The 12,365-nt window shown below is 37.4% G+C and overlaps 1 protein-coding gene across 2 annotated transcripts in view; it reads right to left on the reverse strand.

Annotated features, from left to right (window-relative positions):
- Nucleotides 1-12,365, reverse strand: part of LOC101898652 (adenylate cyclase type 9) — a 306,555-nt gene that overhangs the window by 34,152 nt on the left and 260,038 nt on the right. For both annotated transcript variants that reach the window (XM_059122004.1, XM_059122005.1), the window contains one exon: nt 2,408-2,685. In XM_059122004.1, the coding sequence (XP_058977987.1) occupies nt 2,408-2,685 (278 nt within the window). The remainder of the gene's footprint in view (nt 1-2,407; nt 2,686-12,365) is intronic.

The following is a 12,365-nucleotide window of genomic DNA, read 5'->3' on the forward strand; positions in this document are numbered from 1 at the left end:
CACCCAGCTCAACTATGGAGAGAGGTTCACGAGCTCAGCTATGGAGAGAGGTTCACCCAGCTCAACTATGGTGAGAGGTTCACCCAGCTCACCTATAGCGAGAGGTTCACCAGCTCACCTATAGAGAGTTTCACCAGCTCACCTATAGAGAGAGGTTCACCAGCTCACCTATAGAGAGAGGTTCACCAGCTCACCTATAGAGAGAGGTTCACCAGCTCACCTATAGAGAGAGGTTCACCAGCTCACCTATAGAGAGAGAGTTTCACCAGCTCACCTATAGAGAGAGAGTTTCACCAGCTCACCTATAGAGAGAGAGTTTCACCAGCTCACCTATAGAGAGAGAGTTTCACCAGCTCACCTATAGAGAGAGAGTTTCACCAGCTCACCTATAGAGAGAGAGTTTCACCAGCTCACCTATAGAGAGAGAGTTTCACCAGCTCACCTATAGAGAGAGAGTTTCACCAGCTCACCTATAGAGAGAGGTTCACAGCTCACCTATAGAGAGAGGTTCACCAGCTCACCTATAGAGAGAGGTTCACCAGCTCACCTATAGAGAGAGGTTCACCAGCTCACCTATAGAGAGAGGTTCACCAGCTCACCTATAGAGAGAGGTTCACCAGCTCACCTATAGAGAGAGGTTCACCAGCTCACCTATAGAGAGAGGTTCACCAGCTCACCTATAGAGAGAGAGAGGTTCACCAGTTCACCTATAGAGAGAGGTTTACCAGCTCACCTATAGAGAGAGGTTTATCAGCTCATCTATAGAGGTGTACCAGCTCTCCTATAGAGGCAGCTCACCTAAAAGTTCACTAGTTTACCCAGGGTTCACCATCTCATCTAGAAGTCCCGAAGCTCATCTGAGGTTCAACAGCTAATCTAGAGGTCCCCAAGCTGATCTGAGGTTCAACAGCTCTCGTAGAGGTTCACTAATTCACTGAAAGCTTATGAGTTTCGCCACTCGAACTAATGTACACAACACTAATTCAATTGTGGTTCATAGGATCCAGGTTGAATTTGGAGAAGATAACATCGTAATGTTATTGTTAAATATAGATCAACTTCGGAGATGGGTAATATCGGTATCTCTCCAAAAAAGATCAATACTTTCACAGAAAAGAACACGTAAGGATCATTCAATTTTGTGCAAATCCCAATATTTGTATCAGTTCTAGGTCAGGTGCGCAAATGGACAATATATGTCCACTCTGACATGTACCTCCCCCACAAAGGGTCAAACTTTGGAATAATTATAACTTTTATAAAATGCGAAATTAGTGTCCGATTCTCTTCAAGTTTAACATATTACAATATTTCTATCAGCAGAAGATCAGGTTTGAAGATGGGATATTTGGGTATTTTTATTTTAGTACCTCCCCCACAATAATATACCTCCCCCCAAATATAATATATAATTTGCAAAATAAGCATCCTATGTTTTAAAATTTCTCACATTACAATATTTCTATCAACACATAATCTGGTGTGATGATGGAGTATATCAGACCCCTCCTTCTGGTATCTCCCCTACAAAGGGTCACAATTTTTTAATTAATATGAAGCTTATAAAACGCGAATTGAGCATCCGATTATTTTCAAACTTGGCATATCCCAATATTTCTGCTAACACAAGACCTGAAGTGAAGATGGAATATATCGGCCCATCACTTCTGGTATCTCCCCAACAAAGGATCACAATTTTGAATAACTATGAAGCTCATAAATCCCGAAGTGAGCATCCGATTATTTTCAAACTTGGCACATCCCAATATTTCTGCTAACACAAGACCTGGAGTGAAGATGGAATATATCGGCCTACCCCCTATAGTAACTTCTCCACAAAGGGTCAAAATTTTGAATAACCAAAACGCTTACAAATGTAGAAAGCATTCGATTCCCTTCAAATTTCACTTTGGTGTGAAGATGATAGATGTCGGCACACCCCTTCTGGCATATCCACCCCATAGGGTCACAATTTTCAATCTGATGTGAATATATATGTCATCGGCACACTCTTTCCGGTACCTTCCCAAAAAAATTTTAAATTTTGATTAATTATTCGCATAAACTTGGAAATAAATTTTAGATGTTCATCCCGATATTTGTTTTCAGAATTAGATGGAGTGAAATACTTCGGTCCACTTTATTTTGTACCTCACGCACATTTCTTAATTTTCCCAAAATATCGACCAAATCTGGTACATTGATATCAGACTTAGACTAGATACGAAATGGACAACATTGATCCACTCCTTTGGAATCTTCCCCATAAAGAAACAACAGCTTGGATAATCATAAAGCAAGTCAAAGTATATTTAATTAAGCGAACAGTGGCTGAGGGCGTACATCTGTCGGCTAAACCGACAAATTTTTTAGCTTTTGTTTGTTAATCATTTATTTTTTTACTTACCGATATCTCATTCGCACATGTGAAAATACACTGGTCTGAAACTGGCCCTCCAGTACGGCTGAATCGAATTTCGGATCCAGCCATGAATTGGAGGCCGCACGCTCAAAGGCAACGGGCAACATGACGCTGCAGCAGGAATGACGACGACCGGTTTGACTTAAATAGGTTTGTATGTGGGGTGCTAAAGCGATTTGTATGTCATCGGTGGAATTGTTACGACTGTCATTGGCTAAAACGCCGGGTGGCATGGCGGTGAAGCTGACTGATTGTCGACGCGACTGGAAAGAGAAGAAGAGATTAAAGGAAATTAATGACATTGAAAATTTGGGGTAAGGAGAATATTTCAGGATTTAAGAAACAAGAACTGATTGAAAGGCTCTTTAAAGAAATCCTATTGACAGAATCTCTGATTCGGAAGAAGGCATAAAGGCAAAAACACTAATTACAGAGAAAATATTTTGAAAACAAAGAGGTAGGAGAATATTTCAGGAGTTACGAGTAAGAATTGATATAAGGGCATTTAAAGAAATCCTATTGACAGAATTTCTGATTCAGAAGAAGGTATTCTTTAAGTAGTCCATGGACAGAATACCTTTTTCAGGTCTTCTATTGACAGACAACCTTTTTCAGGTTTTCCATTTACAGACGATATTCTACAGGAGGTCTATTGAATTCTTTTTTTGCAGATTTTTTATTAGTTGAAGACCTTTTCCAGGTCTTCTATTGACATAAGATCTAGAACAGAACTTCTTTACATAAAAAAAAATCCTTTTTATACCCTCCATCGTAGTATGGAGGGTATATTAAGTTTGTCATTTCGTTTGTTACACATTTTAGACCCCAAAAATTATATTTATTCTTGATCAGCATAAAATTCTATGCCAGTTAAGCGATGTCCGATCGTCTGTCCGTCTGTGGAAATCACTCTATCTTCCGAACGAATTGAAGTAAATTGATAAAATTTTACTCAAATTTATATTATGTCTGCAGGACTTTTCGTATTGAAAATGGACCATGTAGGTCTACGTTTTGGTATAGCCCCGATATAACGATACCTCCCGACATTCGGTATTTTGATGATTTTTGCGACATTATTCACCGGAATTGTTTCAAATTTGGCATTTGAAGTTCGAAATGGTTACTACAGCATATGACAGAAAATTGTCTGTGCAGGTCCACGTCTTCGTATAGCCCCCATATAACGGTACCTCCCCATATTCGGTATTTTGATGATTTTCGGTATTTTGATGATTTTAGCGACGTTATTCACCGGAATTGTTTCAAATTTGGCATTTGAAGTTCGAAATGGATACTACAACCTAATACAGAAAATTGTCTGTGTAGGTCCATGTCTTCGTATAGCCCTCATATAACAGTACCTCCCGATATTCGGTATTTTGATGATTTTATCGACATTATTCACCGGAATTGTTTCAAATTTGGTATTTGAAGTTCGTAATGGATACTACAGCCTAAAACAACAAAACGTGCAGGTCCACGTATTCGTATATCCCTCATATAACGGTACCTCCCGATATTCGGCATTTTGATGATTTTAGCTAAATTTCCCACCGATTTTTTTTAAGTTTCGCATTTAAAAAAAAGTTACCTACGAAGGTCCATGTCGTCGTATAGACCCTAAAATAACAGCTACATGCGGTAATTTTAAGATTTGTACAGAGTTTTTAATGGATTTTATTGTTTTTGAGAATTGCCAAATTCGTTCCAAGTGGTGGAGGGTACTCAAAGTTCGGCCCGGAACTTACAGCTTTTTTGCTTGTTTAATTTCTGGAATATATGCAACAGGTTTAGTACAAACTTTTTTCTATTAAATATCCGACTCATACATTCCCATTAAAAATAATCTTTCCCCTCTCTACATCAATTGTATATCTCACTTTTGATATCCCTATTGTTCTCTCTCCCTCATCTGCAAAATTCTCTTAATCAAACCCCTCATGTGAAAATAGCTTACATTATTACTTATCCATTTCTCCCTCCTGTTGCGTATACTTGACGTCAATACGTATACGCATGGATATACAATTACACTTTGTTCCCAACGAATCAATTCCAATCCACTATTAAATACTTCCGACAATGGCTACTTAAAGCAAAAACGTTTCCTGTTCGGAAGCACAGAATTTAGCTTCAAGTGATTTTTCTAATTTCCTTTTGTAGCAAAATAAGGGAATGTTTTTAATTTTGCTTTGACCTCCTCATTCTTGGCATTCCTGCTCGTAAAATGCATTCATTGCAGTAGCATTCAATTAATTGCACTTTACACCACTTCAAGTGTTCACCTCTCACATTCATTTAAATCTTCAGAGTCCGCCCTCTCTTTCTCTCCGTTTTCATCTTATTCATCTCTCTCCCCATCGCCCATTCATCTCATTTCACATGCTTGAACAACCAAAGCAATTAAAAGCCATTGCCTTTCACAATGGCTTCCTAATTTGTGTTCGTTCCATGTTTTTAGTTTTTGTTACGCCCGTCAAATACCCTCTGTTTTCCTTCTTCCTCCAGTACAAAATGGACACGGAAAGTGGAAACCAGACATCCTCACTTTACTACTGCAGTGAAGTATTGAGAAAGCGTAATATTTCAAATTAGCGAAAGAATATTTAATATGAATGGGAAAAGTTGAAATGGATATTTTTTTTTGGGCCACGAAAATTGGGGGAAATTTTTAACGAAATTATGACGAGTTATGGAGAATTATTTTTTGAAATTGTGAGAGAGATTGTGTGCCAAAACTAAGAGGATTTATATGTTATAGAATGCGAGCAGTATTGGTCGACTGAGACACAGAAAATATGACCCCTATAAAAAATCCTTCTTCAAAAAAAAAAAAAAAAGAAAAAAAAAATAATAATAATAATAATAAATAAATAAATAATAATAATATAAATATAAAAAAACAAAAAAAATATTAATTTAAAAAATAAAAAAAAAAATTAAAAAAAATAAAACTAAACAAATGAAAACAATGCCAAATTTGGCCCTCTTGAAAAAAGGACTTCTTTCCAAAAAAAGTTTTTAACAAATAAGCGTATCGGTCTCAATACTCATTTTTTTGAAAACTTGACTAGTTTCAAAATCGGTTTAACGATGTCCGTCCGTTTGTCCGTCTGTGGAAATAACTCAATCTTCCCAACGAAATGAAGTAGGTTGATACAATTTTACTCAAATGTATGTTATGTCTGCAGGTCTTTTGGTATTGAAAATGGGCCATGTAGGTGCACGTATTGCCATAGCCTCCATATAATGGCACCTCCCGATATTCGGTATTTTGGTGATTTAAGCGACTTTATTCACCGGAATTGTTTCAAATTTGGTATTTGAAGTTCGTAATAGATACTACAACGTATAACATAAAATTGTCTGTGCTGGTCCACGTCTTCGTATAGCCCCCATATAACGGTACCTCCCGATATTAGGTATTTTGGTGATTTAAGCGACTTTATTCACCGGAATTGTTTCAAATTTGGTATTTAAAGTTCGTAATGGTTACTACAGCCTAAGACAGAATATTGTCCGTGCAGTTCCATGTGTTGGTATAGCCCCCCCATGTAATGGTACCCTCCATATTCGGTATTTTGATGATTTTAGCTACATTGTACACCGAATTTGTTTTCAAGTTTCGTAATTGCATATTTTATTGGCTTATGACAAAAGTTGCCTATGCAGGTCCACGTCATCATATAGACCCTAAAATAACGACTACATTCGGTATTTTTATGACTTTAACAGATTTATTTCCGGATTTTATTATTTTGAAAATTGCCAATTTCGTTCCAAATGGTGGAGGGTATTCAAAGCTCGGCTTGGCCGAACTTACAGCTTTTTTTACTTGTTTCGAAGATTCAATTTACACTCAAAGAAATTACAACAAATGTGGTCCAGAGAGCCACATGAAAACGCCAAAACGGAGCTCATTAAACCAGTTTTAGACTCCAGGTCTCTTTGGATGTTTCAGGGCATTTTAAGTCGATCTAGGGGTGCCCACCCCTCATGGGAAGAAGAGAGAGGTTTACCAGCTTACCTCTGGAGAGAGGTTCACCAGCTTACCTCTGGAGAGAGGTTCACCAGCTTACCTCTGGAGAGTGGTTTACCAGCTTACCTCTGGAGAGAGGTTCAACAGCTTACCTCTGGAGAGAGGTTCACCAGCTTACCTCTGGAGAGAGGTTCACCAGCTTACCTCTGGAGAGAGTTTCACCAGCTTACCTCTGGAGAGAGGTTCAACAGCTTACCTCTGGAGAGAGGTTCACCAGCTTACCTCTGGAGAGAGGTTCACCAGCTTACCTCTGGAGAGAGGTTCACCAGCTTACCTCTGGAGAGAGGTTCACCAGCTTACCTCTGGAGAGTGGTTTACCAGCTTACCTCTGGAGAGTGGTTCATCAGCTTACCTCTGGAGAGAGGTTCACCAGCTTACCTCTGGAGAGAGGTTCACCAGCTTACCTCTGGAGAGAGGTTCACCAGCTTACCTCTGGAGAGAGGTTCACCAACTCACCTATAGAGAGAGGTGTACCAGCTCACCTATAGAGAGAGGTGTACCAGCTCACCTATACAGAGAGGTTCACCAGCCCCCCTATAGAGAGAGGTTCACCAAAAGCTCATCAGAGGTCCCAAAGCTCATCTGAGGTTCAACTGCTCACGTAGAGATTCATTAACTCTTTGAAGGCTCGCCGAGTTTCGCCAAACAAACTAAGGTACACAACATGAACTAAGGTTTGGGAGATGAACTTAGGCACACTAGTTCAAGTATGGTTTATAGGACCCAATTGTAATCTTCCACTCATGGGAAGACAACGCATCAATCGATTTTGTTGACACTTTGCAAATATTTTTTTAGTGTTAAATCAGGTGGGAGGATGAACAGAATGGGTTCACACTCCACAATGTGTTAACATTTTGAATAACTATGACTCTTTTAAAATGTAAAATAATATTCCGATTGTCTTTAAACTTTGTAAATCCCAATATATCCCACTCCTTTTGCTACCACCCACATAACGGGTCAACAATTTTAAATACCAATCAGTCGATAAAATGTGAAATGAGCGTCCGATTCTCTTCAAACTCAGCGTTTTCAACTATTTCTACCAACACAAACATGCTGTGAAGATGGAGTATAGCGAACCACTCTTTCTGGTACCTTTTCCACAACATTTGTCAAAAAAAAAAAACAAGTTAAAAAGCAGTAAGTTCGGCCGGGCCAAACTTTGAATACCCTCCACCATTTGGAACGAATTTGATGATTTTAGGTACATTAAAAATTTTCAAAAAATAAAATCCTTAAAAAATTATGTTACAATTTTAAAAATACCGAAGATGGTAGTTATATTAAGTATACGACGTGGACCTACATAGGCATTGCTTGTCATAAGCCATTACCATATTCAAATTCGAAACTTGAAATAATGTAGCTAAAATCATCAAAATATCGTATATAGGGAGGTACTGTTATACCGGAGCTGTGCAAAGACCTGGACCAGCATTGACAATATGCTGTCACAGGCTGTAGCATCCATTACGAACTTCAAATACAACATCTCAAACAATTTCGATGAATATTGTACCTAAAATCGTCAAAATTCCGAATATAGGGAGGTACTGATATATGGGGCCTACGCACAGATAATTTTCTGTCACAGACTGTAGCATCCATTACGAACTTCAAATACAACATTTCAAACAATTTCGGTGAGTATTGTATCTAAACTCGTCAAAATACCGAATATAGGGAGGTACTGTTATATGGGGCCTATGCAAAGACCGGAACCTGCACAGACAATTTTCTGTCACAGACTGTAGTTTCCATTACGAACTCTAAATACGTAATTTAAAACAATTCTGGTGAATAATGAGGCTAAAATCAACAAAATACCGAATATTGGGAGGTAATGTTATATGGGGCCTATACGAAGACGTGGGCCTGCACAGACAATTTTCTGCCATAGGCTGTAGTATCTATTACGAACTTCAAATACTAAATTTGAAACAATTTCGTTGAATAATGTCGCTAAAATCATCGGGAGGTACCGTTGTATGGGGGCTATATGAAAACGTGGACCTACATGGCCCATTTACGAACTTAACCTGCCTACTGGAAAAATAAACATGTGTGCAAATTTTTAGCCTTCTATCTCAATTCGTTCGAAAGATAGCGTGATTACCACAGACAGACGGACATCTCTAAATCGACTTAGGATTTTACGCTGCTCAGGAATATATATATATATATACTTTGTTGGGTCTGACATGAGTATTTCGAGGAGTTACAAACGGAATGACAAAGTTAATATACCCTCCATAGTATGGTGGAGGGTATGATAAATAGGGAAACAATCCAGCAGATTATGAAAGTAGAGTTGAAATTATGGAACACTCGTATCGGCGTTTTGAAAGTCTACATCGCAAAGCTACATAACTACAACGGATAATTTTCGGATTAAGATTCCATGGAATTTGGACAACAATACGAGGTTTATTTTCGTCCTCGTGCGATTCACCAAAGGGGGTTTTTTGATATTTTTCCAAAATATGATTTATTACTCCCTTTAAACGGGATCGTAGCAAGTCAAAATATTTTACAAAATTATTTACCATAAATGTTACTATAGGTCCTAAAAACGCCAAAAGTCTAAATCTGACCTAATTTCCTACATTAAAGCTGTACTGTACTGAAGCCGTAGTGAGTCTGGGTTTATGGTTTGCCAGATTTCAAACTTCCAAACTTTTGGAGCCCATAACACTAACATGTGATGAGATAGGGAAAAACGTTCAGACACATATCTTTTCTTTTTATTTTTTGCCTTCCATTATGTTGCGGTGTCAGAACGTGGTTAATAATTTTTGTGCTGTATTTCGTCGCCCATAATATGGATTCCCCCTTTTGTTACTAAACCCAAAATTTTTGGAATTTCCGAAAATTTCGCGGAAAACGTTGGTGTCTAGCTTTTCCTTGTTTAGTTCCGGTTTTTGTTTACATTTTCCCTCTCTCTCTCTCTCCCTCTTCACCAGCTAAAGGAGGAGAAAACAAATTAAGCTCTTGTAACGGCACACCAACATTTCCCAAAAAAAAAAAGTAAACGATATACGAATGAACAACACAACTTACTGTCATGAAGTTAACAGACAACAAAACATTTCCGACGAAATGGAAATAACAAATATTTAGGGAACCCAACATACCAAAAATACAATACAGCTTGAGAATAATATTATGAAAATAGTTTATCGTAAGAATTTTTCAACAATGCTAGAGAAACACTTTTTGCACAAACTTTTCTCAAATCTGTCCTTTGTTGACAAAATTGTTTTGATTTTTTTTGTTTTTTGAGAAATTTTTCGACAAAAAATATTTTCTTTGGTTATAATCAAAATCACGCGAATTTAGGACCATTTCCGGACGAAACTCTAAGGTAATGATGAATAATAATTCCGGGAATCTGTAGTATATATTATTTCAATCTCATTTCAGAATAGAGGCGTCAAAAGTTGCAAGAATTCAAGAGAAGTGAAGAATTAGTGGAGGAGATGCAGAAGCTCAAATAAGTGGAAAGAAAGCATCTAGGACCAAGGCAAAAGGAGGCAGTGAGAGTTGGGATGGTCATCAATGAATGAAATGTGTAAAATAATTAAAAAAAATGAAAAAATAACTATTTTATACCATTGAAAAAATAAGCTTGATATAATATTGCTTTCGTAAGCTTATTCTACAATTATAAGAATAAGCTTATGAATAAGGGTTCCGTTTTGATTATTCTATAATTGTTAAACAAACATTTCTCAATACATTCTCAAGATTTTCTCAAGCTTAAGGCTTATGTTTGTAAGCTTATTAAAATATTATTCTCAAGTCAATTTGGTATGTTGGGAAGTTTACTATTCACATACATTGTTTTAGGATATGTGTGTATGAATGTACATATTTCCGGATATTTATGAGATGTTTCTAGGAATGAAACTAAAGTGTACAAAATATTTTGTGCAAACATTTGCAGAAGAACCTAAATAAATATGAAAAAAATATTGCGACGTGCCAGGTTTGGACTACATCGACTACTTCCTTCACTTTATATGTGATAATTTTTAGAAAATGTAAAAATGGGCGTGGGGTATAGTTAACCGATGTATTCCATTTCCATGCTCAATATAATACAGATAAAATATTGGTATGGCAAAATTACCAGAACATCGAACATTTATATCCAACTTTATGTGAAATCATAAATTCCATATTCATATCAGGTTTCTGGTTGATAGAAATTTCTATCTTGTTTCGCAAGTTATGACATATAAAATTATTGAAAATTGTGACCGTTCGTTGGTAAGGTACCAGAAGGGGTTCGCAAATATATATATTCTTCACAAGAAATCTTGTGTCAGCAAAAATGTTGGAACGTATGAAATTTGAAGAGAGTTGGATGCTTATATCGCTTTCTTCGCTGGATGCTTATATCGCTTATATGGGGGAGGTACCAGCAGATCTTGTGTTAGTAGCAATAATGGGATGTGTGAAATATGAAGGGAACCAGGTGTTTGGTTATTAAAACTTTAACCCTTTGTGGAGGTACCAGAAGGAATGGTCCGGTATCCACCATCTTTATAATCCTTTGTGGGGGGGGGGGGGTTACCAGTAGTAATGGTCCGATCTCTACCATCTTTATAAGAGATCTTGTGTTGATGAAAATATTGGGGTGTGTCTTTTCTGAATGGAATCAGATATTAATTTCGCGTTTATATCATGCATATTCAAAATTTTGACCCTTTGTGGGGGAGGTACCAGAAGGAGTTGACCGATATATTACAACTTCAAACCAGACCGTGGTTTAATAAAAATATTACAATGTGTGTAATCGGAATCTTATATCACATTTAATAAAATGTATGATTATTAAAAATTTTGGTCATATGTGGGGGAGGTACTTGATGGGGAGGCACTGATGCGAATATTAGGATTTGCAAAGTTCTAATAAAAATAGACTATCTTTTCTTGTTCCATGACGTAATTTTTTTTTTTAAGAAAATTTTGACCCTTTGTACGAGAAGGAATGCACCGATATTGCACATCTAAGAAGTCGATCTGTGTTTGCCAATAATATTACGATGTACAAACACCGGATTAAATCGGATACTCCCTTCGAGAGTTATCGTGCGCACCAGCCAGACAGACAGATGGACGGACACTCCTAGATTGACTCCAAATGTCTTGAAACGGATTTAAACCAAAGAAACCTAGGGTCGATTTTTTCGATTAGGCGCAGAAACGGATTGGGTCCAAAGAAACCTAGGGTCTAAAACCGTTATTTTGACTAGACATTTTTCAAATGTGTCGAATCGATATGAGGTAAATGTTACTTTTATAAATCTGTCGTTGTTCCTATTATAGTAAGTTATAGCAGCCAGATCGTCGTGTGTTCTACTCAGAAAAATTCTGTCAGCTCCGCTGAAAATAGAATAACTGCTTTTATATAGATATGAGGATAGACTTATGGACAATATTTGTTTAGTGTTTAGTTTATTTGCGACAACTACCCCAACATTACAGAATTTTTATCGTTCACTTTAATTTTTCCCCTGAACAAATATTTTTCATGCCTGAACTCACCCAGCACATTTTACGCATTTTTCACAAGACCCAACAGCATTTTCCACTTTACAATAAACACGACATAACCTACTCCACCCTCGAGTTAAATGTGCGTGCCGACCGAACATTTTTAGAGCTATATCAACAAACGATATGTTGTGTGGACATTGTTAGCGTTTTTTCTTCGCTCTGCAAAACTTGTGACAGGCAATAACCTTCAACTGAAACAACGACAACGACGACGACGACAACAATAAAAATGAGTGACATAATGACACATTCAACGACATCTAATAATAATGACCAGCAAAGGCAATAGCTGAAGGAAAACACTTCATGTTGTCTCCAACCATGCGACCC

This window comes from Musca domestica, unplaced genomic scaffold (assembly GCF_030504385.1).
Source record: "Musca domestica strain aabys unplaced genomic scaffold, Musca_domestica.polishedcontigs.V.1.1 2, whole genome shotgun sequence".
Classification (NCBI taxonomy): Eukaryota; Metazoa; Arthropoda; class Insecta; order Diptera; family Muscidae; genus Musca; species Musca domestica.